This window comes from Peromyscus californicus, unplaced genomic scaffold (genome assembly GCF_007827085.1).
Source record: "Peromyscus californicus insignis strain IS unplaced genomic scaffold, ASM782708v3 Scaffold_9__1_contigs__length_137607984, whole genome shotgun sequence".
Taxonomy (NCBI): Eukaryota; Metazoa; Chordata; class Mammalia; order Rodentia; family Cricetidae; genus Peromyscus; species Peromyscus californicus.
The window spans coordinates 110,898,488-110,924,162 of NW_026294617.1; the positions used below are offsets into that span (position 1 = coordinate 110,898,488).

The 25,675-nt window shown below is 37.4% G+C and overlaps 1 protein-coding gene and 1 long non-coding RNA gene across 2 annotated transcripts in view; one reads left to right on the top strand and one right to left on the bottom strand.

Annotated features, from left to right (window-relative positions):
• Positions 1 to 25,675, top strand: part of LOC128105196 (uncharacterized) — a 221,751-nt gene that overhangs the window by 160,185 nt on the left and 35,891 nt on the right. The window contains exon 2 of the long non-coding RNA XR_008216284.1: positions 16,921 to 17,018. This is a non-coding gene — a long non-coding RNA (uncharacterized LOC128105196). The remainder of the gene's footprint in view (positions 1 to 16,920; positions 17,019 to 25,675) is intronic.
• Positions 11,843 to 12,470, bottom strand: LOC128105195 (microtubule-associated proteins 1A/1B light chain 3B-like). Its single transcript, XM_052730161.1, has one exon. The coding sequence runs from the start codon at positions 12,446 to 12,448 to the stop codon at positions 12,071 to 12,073; it is 378 nt and encodes a 125-aa protein (XP_052586121.1). The 5' UTR covers positions 12,449 to 12,470; the 3' UTR covers positions 11,843 to 12,070.

Below are 25,675 nucleotides of genomic sequence, written 5' to 3' on the forward strand. Positions count from 1 at the left end.
TATGGATTTCATCTTGAAGAGTGGGACTTAAATCTAATTAGAAAGTTGTTGGTTGCTTCCCTCATGTTTGTGACACTACTGCATCAGTCACCATGTCTTTCCAGGCCAGTCATTACTGTAGTTTTTGTTTGTTTGTTTGTTTGTTTGTTTGAGACAAGGTTTCTCTGTATAGCCTTGGCTCTCCTAAAACTCGCTGTGTAGTCTAGACTGGCTTCAAACTCACCAAAATATTCTTGCCTCTGCCTCCCAAATGCTGGGATTAAAGGTGTATACTGCCATGCCTGGCTAAAGAAGAAAATTTTAATATAAATTATCTATTTTTCTTTAAAAAAAACTATGTATCAGGTATCTAATAAATGATGCAAATGTGTTAACTCATTTTATTGTCAGAACTTTGAGAATATAATGGTACTATTTCCCTGTATATGTTACAAATGATAAGACTTATATTTAGGGAGGGCATGATGTAGTTTAGATCAGAGAAGGAGACTCACAGATGGCACAGAATCATGGACTTGTAGGGTTAGGCTTTGTTCAACTGAGCACCCCACAGAAGCTGATGTTGACTCTGTTGGTCAGGGGGAAAAGACAGACATGAAGTGGGGACCAGCAAGGATAGACTTGATGCCTGGAGATCACAGTAGAAACCAAAAGGATGACTCATAGGTACATCTTCCTCCAACTTGAGGGATTAGGAGGAGTGGGTTTTGCTGCAGGGAAGCATGTCACTTTCACTACAGAGGTGCTAGGGTACCTCATTCACATTTGGAGTTTTGAGGGACTGCTTGGTAACTTGGAGACCTGGATGCTGCCACGCACCAGAACATGAGCCAGTGAGTTGGGGATGTGCATGAGCTGGAGCAATGTCTGCCCCTCCTGGGTTCAGACCACGAAACTGACTATGGCTGAAGTTCTGCCTTGCAAGACTATTTCTCTTTGTCCAAGCAAGCCCAATTCGGAAGAATTCATGGAAGCTTATTTCCAACTTAGCTACACTGGCAGGCTACAATTTCACTATACAAAGGTTAAGCAATTGCTAGGGTCACACACTTAATAAGTGATAGGGCCAGGAGTTACACCAAGCTCTACCTAATACCAGACCTGGGTTATAATTAACCACAGTCCAAAGGGCTTTATTGCCTTTTAATTCATAGGTCAAGAGAGGGTATTCAATGAGTAATTAATTAATTCAGCAACAATTGGAGAATGTTATTATTGTTGGATATTATAGAAGAAAGAACACACCCCACCTTCCATTTCATTTTGAGAGCAAATTTTGGAAAAGAAAAAAAGGAGAGAATCGGTTGGGAAGCTCTTTGGAGGAGGAGAAGGGGGAGAAGACAGGCAGTTATGAGGAGCCAGCTTTGTGTATGCCATGGTGTGTACAGTGGTGAACAACGTGCTAACCTTGCTTTTGCTCTGGATGGGAGCTCATTTCAGAAATCCCAAATGTTCTTTCCAGGCTCTATTTGGGGCTTATTCTTGGTTATTGACCTATGCTCTTCTGCAGTGGCTCGCTGCATATTAAGAATTCATTTATTTGTTAATTCTAAAGCTGGAGCTTATTATACTCCAGTTGGGATGCTACAGAAAAATAATATAGACTGTGGATCCTAAAAATAGACATTTATTTCTTACTGTTCTGAAGCTGCTAAGAAGTGTGCTAGTAGATTTAGTAATTGGTGAAAGTCCTTATCTTGGTTCATCCAGGGTACCTTCGAACTGTGTCTCACTTGGTGGAAGAGCTAGCTATCTCTCAGAGACTCCACCTCCATGTTTGCTTTCTGTTGCTTAGGATTGAAACTAGGGCCTTGTACATGTAAGGCAAGAGGTCTGCCATCAAGTTACCAGCCCCAGCCTTATGGTTCCTGTAATGAGAGGACTACATTCATGAACTATTGGCTCCTACGACCTAATTACCTTTCAAAGACCGCTCCTAATATTGTCATCAGGTAGTTTGAGTACTTCAACACATGAGTTTGGGGAATAGAAACAGTCAGCTTATACTATCCCTCAAGCTTGGGATGCACATACTGTGACAATTCTTAGGGAGGTCAGCTCTTTATTCATGCCAGTATTTTCTGTGAAAATAATAAAGCACAGTTTCTGGAGTAAATTCTCCCTGAAGCGTTATAGCTTTGTTGGAGTCTCAGCATCTACATTATTATTCAGCAAGACACCAAATGAATGCATAAGAAATGTGGCACTTATTTGCTTCACTTATTTGCATTAGAAGTGAGACTATTTTAAAAATTATGACCATTATATAGTGACTGCCTTTAAACACTTTCTAACTTTTGACTTACATACCAACAACTAAATAATGTGAATTTTAATTCTCAGTGCTTTGAGATATGAAAGGAATGTCCCATACAGCAAAGCAGAAGACCATTTCTTTTATTGTTGTTATTTATCGTTGAAACAAGCTTTAGTAATTAACCCCATTTCTTTGGAGGAGGAAAGAATCTGGGAGAGGGGAAGGTGAGGGGAGAGACTTGGAAGAGTGGAGGGAAGGGAAACTGCAGTCAGGATGCAATGTTTGAGAGAATAATAATAATGATAATAAAATAAAATAATAATAATAATAGTAATAATAACAACCTCATTTCTCTACCAACAGAACATGGTTTTGTCTGGCTAATGGCTTTTAGTGGTATTCATTGCTTGTTTTCTATCTAAAGAATGGGGTTGGTATTTTCAATGTTATTATTATCTTACTGTCATAAAGGTATATGGTAAATTTTAAGAAGAAAATAATTTAAATACATTAATAAAATCATCTCCATAAGAGTTATATGGCAAACATAGCCACATGCTCTTTATCTTTCACTCAGCAGTTCAGATAGCTACTGTTTTCTGCCACTGGTCAGTCAGAAATTCAATGGCACTTTGGTTTGGCTTGTTTTGATCACAATGGACATTTCCATCCAGAGACATGAAGTGAACTAAGATTTGGGAGCTGTGTAGTATCACAGAGCTGTGGTAACTGTGGTCCTCAGTTGTCTCATCAATACTTCGAAAGCCCTGACATTTTCTTCATGTTCCAATATTTCATAGTTCTCACATTATGTACTTCTGGTAGAAAACATCTCTTTCACTTGAAAGAAGAGAAACAAAGACACATACAGAATTAGCTCACAGAAAGACAATAGGAGAAAGAGTGCCCCAAGAGAGTGACAACCCAGCTGAATTTGTCACCTTGGCAAGATACCTAGTCTGCAAATTATTTTAAGTTCTATAATTTTGTGAGTTTATCACCAAGGTAATCTTCAGTCAGCATGATGGTGCATAGCTCTGCCTGAGTGTGTTGAGAAGTAAACTTTGGTCATAGGAAAATTCTGAGAAACTTGAGCATAAGTTTGAAATATTTTCTTGGTGTTACAAGGTAGGCATTAAAAGAAACAGTTTATGTACACACATGTATGTTCCTAAATGCATAAATACAACATGATCAGTCTGTGTAAATGTCACTGGTATGTTTGTTTTATAACAACAATTAATGAAAAGAGAGGCCATGAATTTGAAAGAGACGAAGGACCGGTATATGGGATGGTTTGGAGGGAGGAAAGGAGGAAATAATATAATTACATTATAATCTCACACAATTGAAAGAAGTAATTAAGAAAAAACAGTTTAATGCTTGTCTACTATATTTTGAGATGGCCATTAAACATTACTTATGGTGATGCAGAGGGCCATTACTTGTTTATGATGTGTTAGTTGAATGATTGTTATGTGTGTTTCAGGATTAGGATCTAGTGTTGAGACTGGGTTTGTGGATACAATACAGCATAGATATTACTCAGTAGTGGAAATGCTGATTGTTACTTAAACCATATGCTTTGAGATGCCTTACCAAAATAATGTGAAGAAGCCAGTCTCTGAATTGCTGCCTCATATCTTCTGAGCCAGAGACTGAGGGAGAAGGCTATGACAGAAAGCAGCTTAGGCCTGGTCCCAGATGCACGTTCCATGTGAAATTTAAGGTCTGGAGGCAACCATCACAAATGACTGGGGTTCCATATCTGGAAGAGGCATCAGTCTGAATGCAAGGATCCCTAAAGACTTTGCTAGTCCATTCTTCCTCATAGGTTCCAAAAATATTTTTTAGCAGGGTTTAAGTTGTCTTTTTTAAAAAAATTTCATACAAAACCAAAGAATACAAAAACACTCAAAATAAAAAACAAACAAGCAGAAGATCAATAAAGACAAAAATGCCAAACAAAGCAAAATGAAACAAAATGTCCACAAAAATACCATTGAGTTTGTTTTGTGTTGGCCAACTACTCCTGAACATAGCGTCTGCCCTGCAGTATGCTTGATAAATTCAGTAATACCCCATTGGAGAAAACAGATTTTTCCCTTTGCCAGGGGGATATCAATACCTTCTGTTAGGTGTAGGACTGTGTCCACTTCCTCTTCTTAGTGATGGGACCCCATCTGGCTTGAACCTGTGCAAGTCTTGTGTATGCTGAAACAGTCTCTGTGAATTCATATTAGCAACAGTCCTATAGTGTCTAGAAGACACTATTCCTTGGAGTCATCCACCACCTCTGGCTCTTATAATCTTCTGGCCTCCTCTTCTGTATAAATCCCTGAGCTTCGAGGGAGGGTTTTTTTTTTTTAAGACATCCCATTTAGGACTAAATGCTCCAAAGTTTCTCATTCTCAGCACACTGTCCAGTTGTGGGCATCTTTGTTAATTCTCATCTACTTCAAGAGAAGCTCCTCTGAGGTGGGTTGAATGAGACATTGATCTATAGGCATAACAGCATGTCCTTAAAAATCATTTTATTGCTATGATTCTTTAGTAGAATAAGAGTAGTAGATTGTCCCCTAACCCCCTGACCTATCTAGTCTCAGTTTCCTGGCTATGTTAGCAGTGTCTGATATGAATTTCATCATGTACTGGGCTTTAAAGTCAATCAGAAAGTGTTGGTTACTCCCATTACATTTGTGCCACTATTGTGTAAGTGTATTTTACAGGCAGGCCACTGTTGTAGGTTGCAGGTTTATAGCTGGGTGATATTGATGATTACCTTTCTTCTCCAGTAGTCTTTATTTTCTGTAGATCTGGAAAAAATGAATATTAAAAGACTGAACTACATAATTTATACAATCCCTTGCTTTAATTTGTCCAATATCTCGTATGTCTTTTGGAAAGCACAGAAACTACATATAGAATTTGGGGCAGTGCTATTTTAGACCTTTTTTAAATTGAAATATGAGCCTAGGATGCTGATAGTTATGACAGCTTTTCTTATGTTTCTTCTTAGGATGATATTACAAATAAAACTTTTCAAATTAATTGAAAACTGTAGCCATACAAGGCAAAACTATAAACAATCATCCATGTTCTTGCTCAATGGTTGCTTTAGTAAACATATGTTGGAGATAGCTATACTGTCACTGAAGGGGCTTTAACAGGCCTGAGCATGGCAAACATGACTCTCATAGGCCTTACCCTTCTCCCATTCCCTCTACCTTGCTAAAAACTATTAGATTACATTTCTAAAGCTACCCACCAAGGTCTATTCACTTATTTGTCCACTTCCTCTCCTTGAGGCTGACTACCAAGATTCAGCTATCAAAGTATTAAAGTCCAGCAATCAAACCCTCCTTGTGGCTGCCCTAATTAGCCTGTCTAATCAAAATTAACCAATTTGAGCCTGGCAGTAGTGGTACACACCTTTAATCCCAGCACTTGGGAGGCAGAGGCAGGTGGATCTCTGTGAGTTTGAGGATAGCCTGGTCTACAGTGACAGTTCCAGGACATCCAGGGCTACACAGTGTAGCCAAATTTCTAAACAGTCTTATTAAATAAGAAACACAGAACCAAATATAGGGGCAAAAGCCTTAGAGATCAGGGAAATAGTGATAGCCACCAACCTTACCCCCCAGCTCTGCAGCTATCAAAAGGTGAGCTTCTTCCTGTCTTACCTGTGACTTTAATGCCTTGATGTTCTGCCCTCTCATTGGCTCTTAGCCCAGCTACCTCACTTCCTTGTCACTGCCTGTCTGTACAGACCTCCAGGTCCCTATGGTTGGTACTGGGATTAAAGGCATGTGTTACCACTCTTGGCTGTTCCCTAGTGTGTCCTTGAACACACAGAGACCCTGCCCACCACGTGACTAGATTAAGGGCATGTGCTACCACTGCCTGACTTCTATGTTTATTTAAAAATGGTTGGCCTTTCCCCCCTTGATCTCCAGGCATGCTTTATTTATTAACGTACAAATAAAATACCACCACATTTCAGCACAAATAAAACGTCACCACATTTCCCTTTTTTTGTCTAATAAAAATAAAAAAGAATAAAAAAGTTATAACTAATATAAGAAAAACTATATACAATAAGTACAATAACTAATACAATATATACAAGCAATAAATACATCAGCAATTTCTAGTCCATTTTCATTTGACAAATTTAGAGAAAATATTCTGTTATCTGTCCTATTTTGGTGAGTCCAAAATGTACCGAATTCACTTTCTATCCTAACTTGTATTATCAACAGAAAACTATCCTATGATATCTTTCAAACTTTTACATTTTATACCTCCTTTTTTTTTTTTTCAGAGCTGAGGACTGAACCCAGGGCCTTGCACTTGCTAGGCAAGCGCTCTACCACTGAGCTCAATCCCCAACTCCCATTTTATACTTCCTTAGTGAGTTTCTTTTTTGAATTTCTTAACAAGGAAAACTGTAACTACAATTCTCTAATTTTCAAACTTCCTCAGAGACCCAAGAAGGAAATAACATTGCCTAGTAAAACAGAAAGTGCAAACAAGCGACTTCCAAAAAATGTGAGTTGACAGAAACAGCCAGCTGCCTGGACAGTTACCCGAGGTTTCTCTGCAACGTTGTGGCATCATCTTCAGCCTATAGGCTTAGTGTATCTGACAGACTCATTTGTGAAGTGGGATGTACACAAGGCCTACAGCTCAACCTCACATTTGATGTGAGTATTCCATGTACCAGATAAACCTGAATTCCACCAATTTCCTGTCATTATTCAGAATTTTAAATTCTGGAAATTGCTGGCATTTTTAGAATTTGGCTGTCTATTCTTCTTGGCTTGTGGATGGCTTCATCTCAGTGTTCCATTCTTCTCCATATCCCATTCTTCTCGGCTTGTGGGTCGTTTCATCTCTTTTATTAAATGCCAGTCTACCACTGAGAGGTTAGACTCTGTCATCCTAGTTACTCTTTCAAGAAAAGCTGTTTAAGCTACTGTTCCACTGCACACCAGAAGCCATCAGTCCACTGCCTGTTCAGCTGCCTTTGAAGAAAGGGGCACTGTACCTTTTCCGGATTGCAAAGTCACTTCAGTGATGGTGCCATATTGTCCTGGCCTCAGAGGACACTTGTTGCTAAAGCTGCATCCGCTCTTGTTTTGGCAAGGATCAGTAGTCCTTTGTGTGTGTGTGTGTGTGTGTGTGTGTGTGTGTGTGTGTATGTGTGTATGTCCTGTTTGTCCATTTTGGGTAGCATACTGTCAGCAGTCGATGCTAGGGCACTTTGTTGCCTAGTGGCTAACTTTTGTCACAGTGAAAGTTAACTCCATATGCAGTTTCTTCAATGCCCATATCTTCTCTGAAGTAGATTGGTGCTGCCAGGAGTAATAAAAAAAGTAATAAAAAAAGAAAAAATTCTAAGTTATTAAAACATTCTGTAGATCTCCAAAGGGTTTGAAGATGACCAATCTAAAATATATCTCTGCTTAACCTTGAAAACACCTAATGTGACTACAAATTCAATTGTAATGTATAACTACTAATTTTCATTTCCTTATATACTAATAGTTGGTAATAATAACATTCAAGGATTAGCAAATTGCATTACATTGTTAAATGAACTGTATAAGTACAATATCCTGAACAAGATTAGAAATATATGTACGTATAACATTTTCTAACAATATCAATCTCAATATATATAATTTGTATACAATATATAAAAATCCAATCCAGTGTAAAGTATTTAAAACTAGTAGTTGTCTTTAAAAAGTAGATTCAATGATCTACCTTTTAATCTATATCATATCTATATCCTCTCTTTTTTTCAGAGTATATTCAGTAATCTACCTCTTTATTTATATCCTCTTTTCTTTTCTTCCTTGTTTTAAAAACAAGAACCTTAAATCTAATCTCCTTTGTTTATCCCTGTTACTGACCATTAACAACAGCAACTTGTAACCAATCATCCTAAACAATGAAAATTACCCCAAACCCCAAACCCATTGAAAGACCAAAAACCACCTGTCCCATCCCACCTCTTGGGAATGTGGGTCTCATGTTCTTAAAACTTCTTCCTGCTGTTGTGGGTAAAAGCATCTTTAGGGGATCCTGAAAAGAAAATTTTTGGGTTAATTGTCAAGTCCTAGGAAAGGTAGCTATATCATTTGTTGTTTCTGCATAGTGCCCAAGTGCAAGGCTTATCTCAAGTCCTTGCTCAAGTAGTCTGTGAAGCTGGATCATCTCAGCTAGCCATCTCAAAATTGTTCTGAGCAGTTTGTAGTCCAAAGCTGATCTTTGGGTGATGTTTGTCAGCTTAGTGGTATTATTATTGTCCATGTGGAATCATCATTGTGGGGCCCCATCATCTTTCTGGAGACTTCAAGTTTGTTGTTAGGCTTGGTCATGATTCCCTGCAGAAAACTGATAGAGACTTGAATACAAAAACATGTATAGGCAGCTAAATGAAGCCTTTTTTCTATGATTAATTATTACTCTATATGACCATTAATATCATAACAAAAGTTTAAAATATATATATTAATCTTATAAATTTTGACATAAAATTTATACCTTAAGAAAAGTTTAAAGAATCAAAATAGAATCAAAGAATTGAGATTAGAGAAACCCTGTCTCAGAAAACAAAAAACAAAAAACAAACACACAAAGAAATTGAACACCTCATCCTATCACAGGGTTTCCTCTTTTACTTTTATAAACTGCCATTTGCCTATGGGCCACATCTGTCTCCTCTCTATCCAGAGGCAGTCCTTTCTCTCTCTGGGACAAATCTCCCTTCCCATCTCCCTTGTTCCTTTCCCCTTCTCCCTCATCCTCTATCTCATGTCTTAGTCTCTTTTGCCCTGCCCTCTGTCCCCCTGGGGCAAATAAATCTCCTTTGTGCTGAGAAGTTGGTCTTAGGGTGTCTTTTGCAAATACTGGTCCTTTCAGTCACTACCAATGAACATGTGAAACTTAAAGAATTCTAGCCTGTGACTGTAAGGAACAGGTTTAGTCATCACAGCAGCTAGTGATGTCAGGGAAGGATGATGTGAATAAACCCATTTTCAGTGGAAATGTTGAATCCTTAAGTCCTGGGTTTGAATTTGCTTTGCAGTCACTGAGAAAGTGAAAGACATGACTAATTATTTGTTATAGTTGGATGTCTTAGTCAATGTTCTATTACTGTGAAGAGACATCATGATCAGGGCAACTCTTATAAAGGTAAAGATTTAACTAGGGCTTGCTTGCAGGTTCAGAAGTTTGGTCCATTATCATCATGGTAGGAAGAAGGCAGAATGCAGGCAGACATGGTGTAGGAGAAGTAGTTGAGAGTTCTACATCTTGATCCACAGGTAGTAGGAAGAGAGAGCCACTGAGCCTGGCTTGAGCTTACCTCAAAGCCTACCCTCAGTGACACACTTCCTCCAACAAGGCCACATCTACCCCAACAAGACCATGCCTCCTAATCCTTTCAAATAGTGCCACCCACCAAGCATTTAAATATATGAGCCTGTAGGGGTCATTATTATTCAAAGCACCATATTGGCAAAAATAGCTGCAATAAAAGAATAAATGAATTTTCAAAATATTTTTGACAGAGCTCTATAGCAGCTTAGCTTGCTTTATTTGAGTAATATGATGCTAGTTAAAATATATTGACCTTTTCATGGTTAAAAATTCATGCCAAATTTCTTGTACTTATTTTTAAAATATTGTATTTATTTATTTGTTTGTTTATTTATTTAACGTGAATGAGTGTTTGCTTGCATTATGTATATGAACGACATACATGCCTGGTGCTCACAGAGGCCTGAAGAGGTCATTAGCTTCCCTGGAACTGGAGTTACTGATAGTTATGAGCTTCATGTGGGTTCTGGGGACCAAACCCAGGTATTTTACAAAAGCAGCAAGCATATTTAATTACTGAGGCATCCCTCTATTTCTTCTTGTATTTCTTGATTAGCAGTGAATTTCATTGTTAAATTGGAAATTTAAGGATAAGAATTAAGATGAATTAAGAAGAATACCTTGATTATTATCAGCTAAATAAGTAGCAAACAAGTTTATTTACTGGGCACTTATGTAAGTATCTGGAGACATTTATGTTGTTAAGAATTAATATTTTTTCCCGAGAAACTGCACCCAAAGCAATTAATTCAGCATAGTATGTGGAGCTCAAAATATTACTTTCACTTTACTGTTTGCAAGGTTATAGGTCATATTGGGATGTTATAAATACTGTAAGGTTGCAAAATTATAAGTAGTACCGGAGCAATAAGTCATAAGAAAAGTGAAATTCAGTACAACAAGGGTTAGAAAGAAAACAAACGTTTAATTAGTACCTGCAGAGAATACTACAGAAATTTCTCTAATTCATCCTTGGCAACTCTTGTAGGGGCAGATAGATTTTAATGTTTCTGTGTGCTACAGAAGTTGTGATATAATGCCTGGCAATTAGCATAAGCTTGAAGCCAAATAGCTGGAAAAACATGTTCCAGGACATTGCAGAACAAATCATATTTCTGTAAAAGGAGTCTGTTGGATGTTCCATCAGTGGAACATCAAGCATCAAAGGAGAGTTTAATGGATTTCAGTCATCATCTAAACACAGACTCCTTCAACCAAGTTTGTGTGCACTGTTAATCACATGCTGCAGACCTGGTAGGGGAAAGTGGGGCAGAAGTATCACATGAGATGTTTTCCTTTTTCTGAGATTTGAATTGCAACATTTGATATTTGGGAATTACTAAGAAAGAGTGGCTGCTTAGAGCAGTTCTTCTAGAGGAACTGTGTGCTTTTAAGGGAGGTAGACAACAGTAGAAGGGCTCCGAAGGCAGCGAATGCTTGGTCAGTCTACTGAACTCCTTGCTTTGGCCGCCACTTAAAATTAGCAGAAGAGCTGAAGTAATGACTCAGTGGTTAAGAGTACCTGTTGTTCTCACAAAGCACCTTTGTTGTTGTTTGTTTTTGCTGTTTTTTGGGGGGCCCACCACCCAGCTCCCAAGTAAATCACACATGGAGGCTTATTCTTACTTATAAATGCCTGGCCTTAGCTTGGCTTATTTCTTGCCAGCTTTCTTTAACTTTGAATTATCCCATGTACCTTTTGCCTCTGGGGTTTTCCCATTCTCTTACTTCTGTAAATCTTACTCTTAGTCTGTGGCTGGCTGTGCAGCTAGATGGCTGGCCCCTGAAGTCTCCCTCCTTCTCTGACTCCTTCCTTTTATAGAAATATGATTTGATCTGCAATATCCTGGAATCTAAACTTAGAAATAGCCTTTGGGAATAGTCAGAAACTTGATAAAGGAAATTATAAAACCCTACATGATAGTATCACAGAAAGACTCAAAGAAACAGACAGATGTACCTTGAAAAATAAGACTAACGTTTTAAAAGAAGTCAGTTCTGTTTAGGTTTGTTCTATCTGCATTATGACACCAATAATGAAAAAAAACCCTTCCATTTCGTGTGAATATTGTAAAGAACCTGGCAAAGCATTCCATATTTATTTATTATTTATTTATTTATTTACTTACTTACTTACTTACTTATTTATTTATTTATTTATTTATTTATTTATTTATTTATTAGGGTGCAAAGTATTTTATTTTTAAACTTCTAAAGTTTGAACACAAGAGAGACTAGTTTAGATGAGTTTCCAAGCTGAATGCGCATGCATGGAGCTCAGTTTCTGGCTGACAAACAGTTCCTTACACCCTAGGTGGGCGCCTACGTTCTGATCTGTGAGTGTGAGCAGACCAGCATCCGCTGATAAAGTCCCTTTTTTCCTTGATAAGGGCTTAACAAACATTAGGCATTGTTTTAGTCTTACACAGCCAGTGCTGTTCCAGATGTCTCCTGGGAGGCATACACCTTGTACAGAAAGCCGTCTTCATCTTTCTCACTCTTGTACACTTCAGAAATGGGTGTGGACACACTCACCATGCTGTGCCGGTTCACCAGGAGGAAGAAAGCTTGATTGGCGTTAAGCTGTAAGCGCCTTCTAATTATCTTGATGAGCTCGCTCATGTTCACGTGATCAGGTACAAGTAACTTGGTTTTGTCCAGGACAGGCAGTTGCTTCTCACCCTTGTATCGCTCTATCATCACTGGGATCTTGGTGGGGTGCTGCTCCCGTATGAGCCGGACATCTTCCACTCTTTGTTCAAAGCTGCGGCCCTGCTTGAAGGTCTTCTCGGACGGCATGGCGTGGGAGTCCTGGGTCGGAGGCTCTGCATTCCAAATTTTACTTTGAAGAATTTATATCGTATAAGAGCAGCTGGAAGAAAACTAAAAATCAAAAATACTAAGAAGGAACATTGCCTTAGCTGATGTGAGGATGTGCTGTAAAATGGGTTAAATGAAAACCATACGATGGTGAGTCAGGGTATCGAGCCCCAGAACCAACTGTATTCAGGGATTTAAAGTCCAGGAAAACACTGGCTTGATGGTTTTTTTTCTAAGTAGCATGTTCAACACATTCATGAAACAATATCCTGTGTGCAACCATTTGAGAGGAAAAGACATTCCTATAATGTTCTTATTTTTATTTATCTGTTTTTTATTTAAAGTTTAGGCAGTGTACATTTTTTTGTATATAAGCATAAATATTTTTTTAATTTTTGAAAGTAGATTATAATCACAGTACTTTCTCTCTTCACTTTCAAAACTCCCTCCAACCCTACTCATGCACCCCACCTTGCTGTCTCTAAAAGTCATGGTGTCTGTTTCTTTACATTTTATATATATTTATAAATACATAAATAACAACTAGCTCAGTCCTTATAATGTTACTTGTATGTATATAATTTCAACTCTGACCTCTTAGTACTGGATGACCAGTTGGGGACACTCTTCCCTGGCAAAGACTATTTCTCCTGTTCTCGGCATTTCCTAGTGGCCTAAAATTCTGTGTCCAGGGTTGAGGCCTCATAAGCATGTTATGCTTATTATAACCCCTTCATGCTAGTATGTCTATTGATGTTGTCCTTGTTCAGGTCATGTCTAGGCAGCCATGTTAGGGAGTCTTCCTGTGGTAGCTTCTCTGACATTTCTAGGAGAGGATCTCATAGCAAACATCTTATTCCTCTGACTCTTACTCTTCCCACCCCCTCTTCTGCCATAATCTCTGAGCCTTGTAGGTGTATCAGATACGAAAAGACTTTTAGGGAAAGGGATACTAGGGTAATCTCTTTGTGAGTTCATCCAGGCATCTTCTTAATTAATATGAATATTGATTCATTTCTAATTAATTAATGACATGTATATGAGAAGTTTTCACAGACTTGTGGTGAAGTTAGTTCTTTCTGTGTAACAGTTTGTTTTCTTTTTTTAGTGATTCTCTAATTTGTTTCTTTTTGCTCTTATGAACTTAAATCACTTTGCAATATATTCTACATTTTTATATGAAATATGGGCACTAGGCAAATAATTTATGACAGCTTGGGTACAAAGTGGCTCCTGCATTTATGAAAGAAGGAATGTGGGATTAGTTAGAAAGAGTTACACACATGCTGCAGAAAGAGGAGGACCATGTGCCCTGATTCTCTTATACCATGTTACTGCCTGTGGAGAAGAACAAAGATGCAGTATTTCATTAAGATGTGTTAAGTGGAAAGTAGTGTCCTTGTGGCTCTTTTCCATCTACAAGCAAACCTGTATAGTTTCTGAGACAGTTAAAGCAATAGGAACCAAGACTTTGAAGCACAGATAGAAAGACATACAGGTATAGGTGATGCTGTAATTAAAAATACCTGGGGATGACTAACTGCCTCTACTGATCATAGAGATGCATTTCCCTCCAGGATTTCTATAGGGGTTGTTTTTCCTCCAATCCACTACAATTGGGATTTTTAGAGTTGGAAGGTATCCTCTACAGCATGCATACAGAATGTATGCACAATCCAGTACATTATGGGCCAGACAACTTGTCTTTTGAAGTTACTTCAAAATCTCTACAAATCCAAGATTCATGTTTAACACTTGTATTTCTTCACTGAGATTTTTTTTTACCACTGAATGTTATTCATTTTTGTGTTTTTTAATATTTTGTGTGTGTGTGTGTGTGTGTGTGAGAGAGAGAGAGAGAGAGAGAGAGAGAGCGAGAGCATGCACATAGGGCATGCTTATGAAGGACAACTTGCAGGAGTCACTCTTTTCTCCTTCTACCATGTGGGTTATGTGGCTCTCACTCAGGTCTTCAGGTTTGGTGCACATACTTTTACCCACTGAACCATCTCACCAGCTTGTGAATTATACCTCTGCCAGTTTTTGTGGTGTGCAGCAGATAGACTTCAATTTTCTGTGGGCTGTCAAGCTTTTGAAGATGTTATTTTTGTTACAGCTGATGGGGGGGGGGTGGTGTTCTTAGAGAACCTCAGGGACGATGACGTTGCAGGTATGTCACCAGTCAGTGTGCTGAGGGATCTTCTGCTCTACCTGGACAGGCATAACGGGAGGTTCAGAAACACTGCAGATGCTGGTTTCCAGTCTTTCGTTTTCCTTATTGCCTGGCAGCAGTGAGTGGTGGCATTAGGCAGGAAGAAGTCACAGCAGGCAGCACCCTCTGACACTACAGTCCCTGCTCAAGCCTTGGGTATCTGGATCATTACTGGGTTTGTAGTCCCTGTGAGGGTCTCAGCTTATCAGGACCTTTCCATAGGAGTCACACACTCTGCATCTCCGCAGAGGCTGATGGTACTTGTCAAGGCACCTTGGTCCTTGTCGATGGTGGTTGTTACAGCTTGCAGCCCTGGATCTGAAGCTGCTGACCCCAAAGGATTGGTTAAAAAAACCTCTAGGAAGTGATGTTAGAGAGCAACTTTGTTCTCTGGAGTTTGCGTATGGTTTACAGAGAAGGATAAATGCTTTGCTAGGTGGTAAAGTCTTGGATTGGGGTTTCCCAGCATGCTAGAGAACGCTGATGAACCCTCTACCTGGTCAAAAATATGTTGTAGATTTGCTCAGTTGTTTGACAGGACATGTTCTAACACAATTTAAGCTTATCAGCCTTCAAATATCTTTTAAATGGTAAGTATCTTTATAAATGAGCCCGTTTATCTTGGATGACTGAATAGGGAAGCGTTGCATGTCTAATTCAGCTGGACTGAAATGTGCATCTTTTTGTGATGGGATTAACATTTAGATACTCTGCCAGTTGTGTATGTGATGGTGTTCTTGGATCTTAGAGCCCATAGAATTCTCCAGTTTTGTGGGATAGGTAGACTTTGCGCTGCATTTATAAGCAAACTAGTAGCAGATCTGGCTTTCTCTGGATTGTCATCTATTTGTTAATGTGAACCGCTGGTGAAAAGAGTGAAGGTGGGTGTGTGCTGTATGTGTATGTTTGTGTGTGTGTATTGTCTCTGTGTCTTTCTGTTTGTAGGGATAATTTTCCCTGTCAGATATGGCTGGTTGCTTTGTTAGGCTTCATACATTTTCTTATAGAAAATGTTTACTAGGTTTTTAATTTTTTCTGTTTTCCCAAATGCATTAGCTATGTTTTCCTGTGTGTCAGCATGCCTTCTCTCTTGAGCATGGCTGACAAGACAATCTCCTTTTCAATGCAACCCAGTGCCTGAAGAGAAAATATTTTGGTTATTATTTTTGTGAGGAATCATAGGGATTACTCTTATAAAGGAAGTTTAACATTTTTACTCATGAGTTTTGATCACAATAAAAAGTTGCCTGAGTCCAGTGCTTTGCTCTGAAGTCTGTTTTTAGTATGTGTATTTAGCTTTACATTGAAGTTTATTTTTTTCACTGTCATAATGTGAGTTGATGATAGATGGAGTGGTAGAGTTTATAGATAAGGATCATTCTTGCAGTTTTGATTTTAATCTAGCTGAAGTGTTTTGTTTATGTGTATTATGTGGCTGCAGGAGTTTATGTGTGTTACTTGCATGTAAGTGCACTCATAGGTCAGAGGGCATTGGGGTCCCTAGAACTGAAGTTACAATCTATTGTGAGCCCCTGACATGGGTGCTTAGAACTGAAACCTGGTTCTCTGCAAGAGCAATAAGCACTCTAAAACACCAAGCCATCTCTTAATCTCCTGTTGTTCTTTTAACCCTCTCCCCATCCACAAGTGGGAGTCATTAACTAACAATTTATCACAGGACAAAAAATTATTCATTGTAAGAAGGGCTGTGGATGTAGCTCGGTGGTGAAGTGCTTACCTGCATATATGAGACCTGGAGTTTGATGTCATCCATCCCCTTAGAATTATTGTGAGAGCAAGGGTTAGACTGTTTCTCCATGTTTTCTCACAATGTGCTAATTTATAAACCAAAGGTCTTAGACAGACACAAATAAAATGCAAGTAAAGAAGTAACTAGTGTATTTTAATTACATTTTACTTCAGAAATAAAACATTTCTTTTTAAAATAAAAGTTTACTGGCTAATATTCAATGTATAAACTGATGGGTTTTATTAAGACTTCATTATGCAAATATGTCTATATTTGACTATATTTACCACTACAATTTCTCTCTCCTTCTATAGTTTGAATAAAAATGGCCCCTATAAGCCCATAGGGAGTGGCACTATTAGGAGGTGTGGCCTTTTTGGAGTAGGTGTGTCCTTGTTAGAGGAAGTATGTCACTGTCTGTGGGCTTTGAGGTTTCAGATGCTCAAGTCAGGCCCAGTATGACTCACTGTCTCCTCTTGCTGCCTGCAGATCAAGATGCAGAACTCTCAGCTACCTATCCAGCACCATGTCTGCCAGTATACCATCATACTTCTTACCATGATGATAATGGACTAAACCTCTGAACTGTAAGTCCGCCCAAAGCAATTGTTTTCCTTTATAAGAGTTTCTGTGGTCAAGGTGTTTCTTCACAGCAATAGAAACCCTAACTAAGACACCCACCATTAACATTCATTCACTCAGTCTGGCTTTAATTTTCAGTGTGTGTGTGTATAATTCTGGATTCACAGAAGAGAGAACATGCACAACATTTGTTTTTCTGAGTCTGATTTGTCTCACTTAATATGATGAGTGCCCATTGTGTACATTTTCCTATTGATGGCTGTATAAAATTCCCTTGTGTATATACACCACATTTTCTTGACCTGTTCACAAGTTGAAGGACACCAGGGCTGATTTCATAATTTAACTATTGAGAGTAGTGCTGCAGTAAACCTCAGCAGTGTATAAAGGTACCCTGTCCCTGCACCCTCACTGCAGGCATTTGTTTTCCTAATGATAGCCATTCTGGCTGGGAACTCAATGCCGTGTTAACGTTTTTTCATGCTTATTGGCCATTTGTACTTTATCTTTTGAAAACTGTCTGTTCACTTCCTTCACCCATTTATTGGCTAGATATTTGGTTTCTTCATATTGTTTTGAGTTCTTTTAAAATTCTAGCAATTAGTTCTCTGGCAAATGTATATTTGGCAAAGTCTTTTCTCCCATTCTGTAGGCTGTCCTGAACTCTTGCTATCCTTTATAGATGACCATCACTTGTGCTTTAGTTTGAAGTATTTTCCTTGTGTTTTCTTTTAGCAGTTCAGTTTCATGTTGTGCTGCTTAGTTTTAACTGTCAACTCGACATTTCCTAGAACCACCTGAGAAGAGGATCTTAATGAAGAATTATCTAGATCAGTCTGGCCTGTGGGCATGTCTGTGGGATATTGTCTTGATTGTTAACTGATGTGAGAAAAGTCAGTCTATCACAGGAGCAGTGTTCCCTAGCCAGTGTGTCCTGAACAGCATGAGAGAGAGGATAAAGTTAGCTGAGATCAAGCAAGCAAGCAATGGTCCATGCATGTATTCTCTCTCTGTTTTGGACTGTGGAAGTAGTGCCTCAAGAGCTCTTGACTTCACTGAAATAATGGACTGTAACCTAGAGCTGTCAGCCAGATAAACCCTTCTTCCCCTCTGTTGCTTTTTGCTCAGACTTTACTTTATCACAACAACAGAAACGAAGGCAGGACACATGCATATCTTGCATTAATATGGTTCATCCATTTTGTGTTGGTTTTTATAATGGTAAGCAATATGGATCTAGAATCATACTTCTCCATAGAATATCAATTTCGATATCCTGTTATATATTATCAGTGTTATAAGATGTAAATTTTTTTCTGGTGTAATCATCAGAATCTTTCAAATATGGAATCATATCATGTACAAATAGGGATAATTTAAAATCTTCCTTTCCAACTTGTATCATTTTCATTTTATTCTTTTATCTTATTTCTCTAGCTAAGATTTTAAGCAGTAAATTAAAAAAGAGTGAAGAAAGTAGACACTCTTGTTTTCTGATTTTAGTGGGAACACTTTAAATTTCTCTCCATTAAGTGTATGAGGTACATTTCTTCTATTCTTGGTCTTATCAGGGCTTTTATCATGAAGAGATGTTAGACTTTGTCATAGACCTGTATCTACTGCTAGGATCATATGATTTCTGATTTTGAGTCTTCTTATTTGAAGAATTCATTTATAGCTTTACACCAATTGGTCCATTTTTGTATCCATGGAAGGCTGTCAACTTGATTATAGTGAATGAACTCTTTGCTGTACGGTTGAATTGGGTTTGCTAGTAGTATGTATGTATGTATGTATGTATGTATGTATGTATGTATGTATGTATGTATTTTTGAGATAAGGTTTCTTTATGAAGCTCTTGCTAGCCTAGAGCTCTCTATGTAGACCATGATGGTCTTTAACTCACAGAGATCCACATTCCTTCCCCCCCCTCCAAATGTTGGGATTAAAGGCATGCACCACCATGCATGGCTACCATCATTTAAAAAAATTAATCTATTTTATGTGTATGGGTGTTTTGCCTGTGTTATGCTTTTGCCTCATGTATGTGCCTGGTACCTGTAGAGGCCAGAAGAGGGCATTAGATTCCCATAGGACTGGAGTTACAAACAGCTGTGAGCCACCATGTAGGTGCTGACAATAAAACCCGGGGTCCTCTGGAAGAGCAGGCAGTGCAAGAGCCATTCCTTAATCACTGAGCCCTATGCCAGTATTTTTAAAAAAGAATTTTGTGTTCATTTTTATTAAGAAGAAAGGATTGGGGCTGGAGAGATGGCTCAGAGGTTGAGAGTAATGACTGATCTTCCAGAGGTCCTGAGTTCAATTCCCAGCAACCACATGGTGGCTCACAACCATCTATAATGAGATCTGGCACCCTCTTCTGGCCTGCAGTCATATATGCAGGCAGAACACTGTATACATAATAAATAAATAAAATCTTTTTTTTTAAAAAAAAGAAAGGATTATTAGTTTCTTTTTTGATGTTGTGTGAGTGTGGTTGTTATTTATTTTGGTTTTGATATCAGGGTAGTACTTATATATTTCATAAGACATAGGCATTGAATATTTTTTAAAGGTCTTGTCAAATTAATCAGTGACTCCATCAGAGCCAGGCTATTTTAGTTGGGGAGACATTTAAATCACTTCAATATTGTGTATTTTAGATCTCTTTGTTTATTTCTTCTTTGTTTAATTTTGGTAGGTCATATATGTCTAGAAATTTATTAATTTCTTTTAGATTTCTTAATTTATTAGAATATAGATTTTCAGATGATTTCCTAGAAACCTGAAGTTGATATCTTTTAAAATGTATCCCTTTTCATGCCTACTTTCATTAATTCAGCACTTCTCTCTGTTGTAGTCAATTTACCTAAGGGTTTTCAATTTAGCCTATCATTTCACAATCCCTACTACTTGAATCATTGATTCTTTGTATTGTTATTTACATTGATTTCTGCCCTGATCTTTCTCTCCATCTCCTGATTTTGGGTTGGGCTTGTTCTTGTTTTTCTAGGAGACTGAGATGTATGGTTAAATTTTTCATTTGGGATCTCTCTAATTTTTTAAAATGTAGATATTTTAACAGATTATCTATTATCTATCTATCTATCTATCTATCTATCTATCTATCTACCTATTATCATCTATCTATGTCTATCAGTTATCTATATCATCTATCCATATCTGTTAAGTCCACTGGATTTATAATGCTATTTAACTCAGATATTTCTTTGCTGATTTTTTGTCTAGATGACCCATGTATTGGTGAAAGTGGGATATTCATGTCACCAACTATTACAGTGTTGTGAGCGTGTACCTTTACTTACAGTAATGCTTTTGTTTGTCTCGATTTTTTTAAAATGAAATTTGGTTTACTGATGTTCCAAATCATTACAAACTGATTTTATTTGTATCTTCTAATTTTGATTTGAAGTCTAACTTTTCCTTTACTAATGTGGCTACATCTTGGTTGTTGTTGTTGTTATTATTATTGTCTTTTTTTAAACTTCCATTTCCTTGGAGTGCCCTTTTCCATCCTTTCAATCCAAGGTAGTTTTTGTCCTTGTGAATGATCTTTGTTTCTTGTTTGTAACAAATACATAGATCCTATTTCCCAACCTGCTAGTCTATGACATTTGATTGGGTATTAAGGTCATTTTAACATTTGAAGTTATTATCAGTAGTTAACTACTAATTCCTAACATTTTACTGTTTTTTTGTAATGTTTGGTATTTTTCCAATACTGGTCTGCATATAGAGTATTATAGTAAAGTTTATTCTTTCTCATAGCCTCATGGGTATATTTATTTCCCTCTTTAGTATGTAGGATTCTTCTTGTATTTTTGATAGTGCTCACATTGTGGTCATAAATTCTTTTTTAGTTTTTGTTTATCTCAAGGTTTTTCTTTCTCCTTCAATTATAATGGATAGTTTTGGTATATATAGTAATCCTGTTTGGTAGTTACTGTATTTCAAAGCTTGAAATACATAGCTTCATGGTCTTATTTCAGAGTTTCAGTTGAGAAATCTGCTATTATTCTAATGGGTTTGCTTTTTTGTGCTTTGGTAATATTGTCTGGTGACTTCCAAAGTACTTTCTTTGTTCTATATATATTTTCCCCTGGTCTTGTCTGTTTGGCATTCTAAATGTATCTGCAAAGCCATCTCTTTCTCTAGATTTTTATTTTTATTTTGCTTTTGTTTTATTGAATATACTTTTTATCTTGTACTTTTTCTCTTTTTATGTGCCCATCATTCATATACTTGGTCTTATAATGGTGTCCTGTAAATCCTGTATGTTCTGTTCATACTTTATCATTACTATATCTATGTTGTGAGAACAATTTAATTCCCAAATACTTATCTTCAGGCCCTGATAGTCCACCTTCCTGCAGATCCATTCTTTTTCTACTAAGATTTTTAACTGGTGGACTGAGGTTTTCATTTTAAATTTGTTACTTTTTCAGTATTTCTACATGTTGACTAACTTCCTTTTTCTATATATTGTGTTGACATCTTTATTTCATTCAGCTGCTTATTTGTTTTGTCTATGACTTTATTCAGAAGGTTAGTTATGTCCTTTTTGAGTTTGTTGAAATGCCTTATAATAATTCTTTTAAATTCTTTATCTGTTATTTCATCCAGTTCACCCTCATTGGAACCAAGTACTATGGAACTGATAACTTTTCCAGGAACTGTGTGGCCTTGAGTTTTATGTTTCTTGCACTGGGATTTTTCACATTTGGGATTAGGTGATAGGGTGGATTTTATTTTTAACTGTCTTTCCTTTTCCAGTTGAAGTTTTTTTCAGTGTTCTATTGGGAGACTACATAGAGGTAGGGTTGAGGTCTTATTATTCCCCTCTGGACTTAGAGTGTATGTCGGCCAGCATCTATACTTGCAGATGATTTTCCAAGGGTACTGCACATGATTCAGCACCATTCTGACAGTAGAATATTAGTGGAAGAAGCAACCCCAACTGAGGATGGTTCCATCTCATGTATTGTGGAAGGTGCTCTTTTTTTTCCTTTGATGACAATAGAACTATATTTTCTTTCTGACTAATTCACACATTTTGTTATTCTGCATAAAAGAAATTAGTATAAATAATTTGTTAGTGTAGTTGGTTGTTTTTACTCTTTTTACTCTTTGGTTCTTTGGGGATTCCATCACCCAGCTCCCAAATAATCACATATGAAGACTTTTTCTTATGAATTCCTGGCCTTTGCTTGGCTTTGCTCTTTTTCTCCTTCTATTTATTGTCTATGCTTGCCAGCCCCACCTTTCCTTTCTCCTGCCTTGCTATTGGCTATTTAGCTCTTTATTAGACCAATCAAATATTTTAGACAAGCACAGTAACACAGCTTCACAGTTAAACAAGTGTAATATAAAAGAATGCAACACACCTTTGCATCATTAAACAAATGTTCCACAGCATAAGCAAATGTAACACATCTTAAAATAATATTCCACAGCAAGTTAGGATAAAATTGGCTGTGTTATTTGAAACATACATAGTCCATATACAGACTCAGCATGTCTGTGTGATTGTGCTTGTTTCCCATGTAAGGCTAAATATTTGGCTTTTAATGTACTAAAAATATAGCTCCTGTGAATGAAAGGGTACAAGAGGTCAGCAAAGAGCAAAGCAGGGCTGGTGCAGACTCAGGCTGTCTGGTTTCCAGGGAAGGTTAGTAAATACCTAGTGCTGTAGTGCTTCATGCAAAACAAATCCTGCAGTTGAACTGTTGTAACATGTTGCTTTCAAACTGTAAATTTGTGTTCATATTCTAATCTTATTTTTAAGCACCCATTTATGTCTGGGTCCTATGTTAGAACTGGTCAAGATCACAAATGAGAGTCAAGAGAGTGAGGTTGCTACAGCTTGTTGTACAGCATGCCAGCACTATAGGTAAATAGAAAAGATGCACTTTATTTTCTATCTTGGGTGCCATGCCTGGGGACTTATAGCAAGAGACAGATCAACATAAGAAGGCAAACAAATTTACTTATGGGAGTTTCATGTGATACAGCTTTCTTCAGAAATAAAGACCCAAAGAAAAAAAACAAGACACAGATACACACACACACACACACCCCTGACATCATTATATGATTGTTTTTAGCCTGAAAGTAATTTAAACTAGGAGTTTGTGACTAAATCTCTTCATGGAAAAGCTTATATTATTCTAATGGCTATAAAATTTATTTTAAAAATAGTAATACATATCCATTAAAGATAACTTATACAATACAGAAAGGCATAGGAAGGAATGGCAGTAAATAGTTACATGCCACTTTTTTCTCCAAATTAAATTAAAAGAAAACTACATGTCCATATGTTGTCTAGTGTCAGGATTCTTCCTCTCTCAGGAGTCCGTTAGATACCTGGGTATCAAGTCCATCCATGGTTGTTATTCCTGTTATTTTCTTCCATTCTCCTGCCTTGCATTGCTACCCTCTCTCCTGGTACAAACCCGTGAGGAACTGGACTATTACCTCTATCTAGGTTGCTACTCCTTGGAGTTCAAAGTTTACAGCTCATCATTAAACTCTTCCTCTCTCTCTCTCTCTCTCTCTCTCTCTCTCTCTCTCTCTCTATCTCTATCTATCTATCTATCTATCCTTGATGTTGGGCAAAAGTAGAGAAATTTAAAACTTATACAGCATTTACTTGGACTTTGATATAAGCAATTTAGAAAAGATGATAAGGAAAAAGTTAATTATTACTTAATACTTAGAAAAATCTTTGTTGAGTTGAATCTCTAATTTTGACCCAAGGTAAGAGTAGAAAGGTGATGGTTACTGTTTGTGTTGATGTTTTGGGAATAAGTCTTTAGAAGTATTTCAAATAGGAGTAGTCACTTAATGAACGAAAAGACATTTAATGAATAGTTCAGTCTTGTTTGTAACAGATGAGGTCATGTCAACACATTGGACTGGTGGCTCTTCAGTAGTATTGGTTTTTGGGCATTTCTGTTTATCCTTCTGTGCATACAGTTATAATTTCTCATTTCTTCAACTATACTGAGATGGACTTGGGGTAATTTAAACTAAGTTAGATGTCAACAAAATGCTCATGTGTGATGAAGGATGTATCAATATTCGACAAAGTAAAAAGCTTGTTGGTGGATAGGCCAATGCATCAAGGGAAAGTTGATTTTGGTTCTACAAGGAACCTCACTGAGAACCTGTCTGTACTGTACCATTATGATAAGCAGTTTGGTGATTAAAGTGGCTGTTTGAGTGAGTAAAAAGACACTACCTAGAGACTGCTAAGTGTGGAAGGCCTTGAGGAGATGCCTTCCAGTCACATTAGGTAGACATCAGCTCTCCACTACTCATCACCTCACAGCAGCACAGAGGCTCTGCAAAACAGTAACTGAGTACAGTTGCTATGGTTACATACAACTTATAAGGAAAAATTTAGTTTTGAGTCTATTAGCAAGATAAAAAAACCTTTTATTGATCAGAATGAGTCATGAATAATTAGAATACTAGGGTAAAGAATTAAAAAAGTATATATGGAGACATAGTTTCCCTTTGAAATTCACTGCATGGTGATATTGTGTCACAAGCTAGGAAGGAGCACAGTGTTATTTACATATTCATAACTATTGGTAATATGTGAAACTTTATGTTGGGCGTATCTTCTCAAATAATTAAGGTATTTTTTTCAGAATTACAACTTTGAATAACTTTAGAATACAACATTATATGTATGGAGATAGATGTTCTAAGTTGCTCTAATAAGTGTGGTGGTTTGAATAAAAATGGCTCTAATAGGCTCATATGTTTGAATGCTTAGTCACCAAGGAGTGGAAATGTTTGAAAAGATTAGAAGGGTTAGGAGGTATGGCCTTGTTGGAGCAGGCATGGCCTTGTTGGAGGAAGTGTGTCATTGTGGGTAGGCTTTGAGGTTTCAAAAGCCCACACCAGGCCAAGGCTCTCTTTCTCCCTCTCTGCCTACCAGCTGAGGATCAGGATGTCAGCCTCCCAGATATTTCTCCAACACTATGTCTGCCTTCATGCTTTTATGGTTTCAACCATGATGATAATGGACTATAAGCTTTTGAAACTGAAAGCAAGCCCCCAATTAAATACTTTCCTTTGTAACAGTTGCCTTGGTCATGGTGACTCTTCACACCAATAGAACAGTGACTAAGACAGCAAGACACGAGAAAAGACAGATACATCACATCCTAGAATCTAGTCCTGAAAACAGGACTTAAGTGTACATATTGAACAAATAGAATAAAGGCCTGGAGTCAAAGTGACATGCTCAAATTCTGGTTTTATTTTTCTATATGATTGTTGTGTCTTGACTTATCTCTAAAGGTGATAATCATATCTGTTTTGCAAGATACCTGTGAGGATTAAATATGTTAATGAATATCAAAGAATCAATGTGAGGTAGATATTGTAATGTCTTCTGTGCTGGCAAATTAATTTTTGAATGTCTCATTTCAGCATGATCTAAAGCCTTACTATTAATACAGCAGTGAGCTAAGGCACAGGCTTTTTGATAAGTTTTAAAGATCCTTCCTATTTAAAAAAAAAGTCTGAAGGAAAAAGAATTCAAAATAACCTTGTCCTGTGGTGCTGTCTTTCTCTAAGTGTGATTGCACAATTGTTGGTTAACTGTGTTGCACTTGGCTTTAAA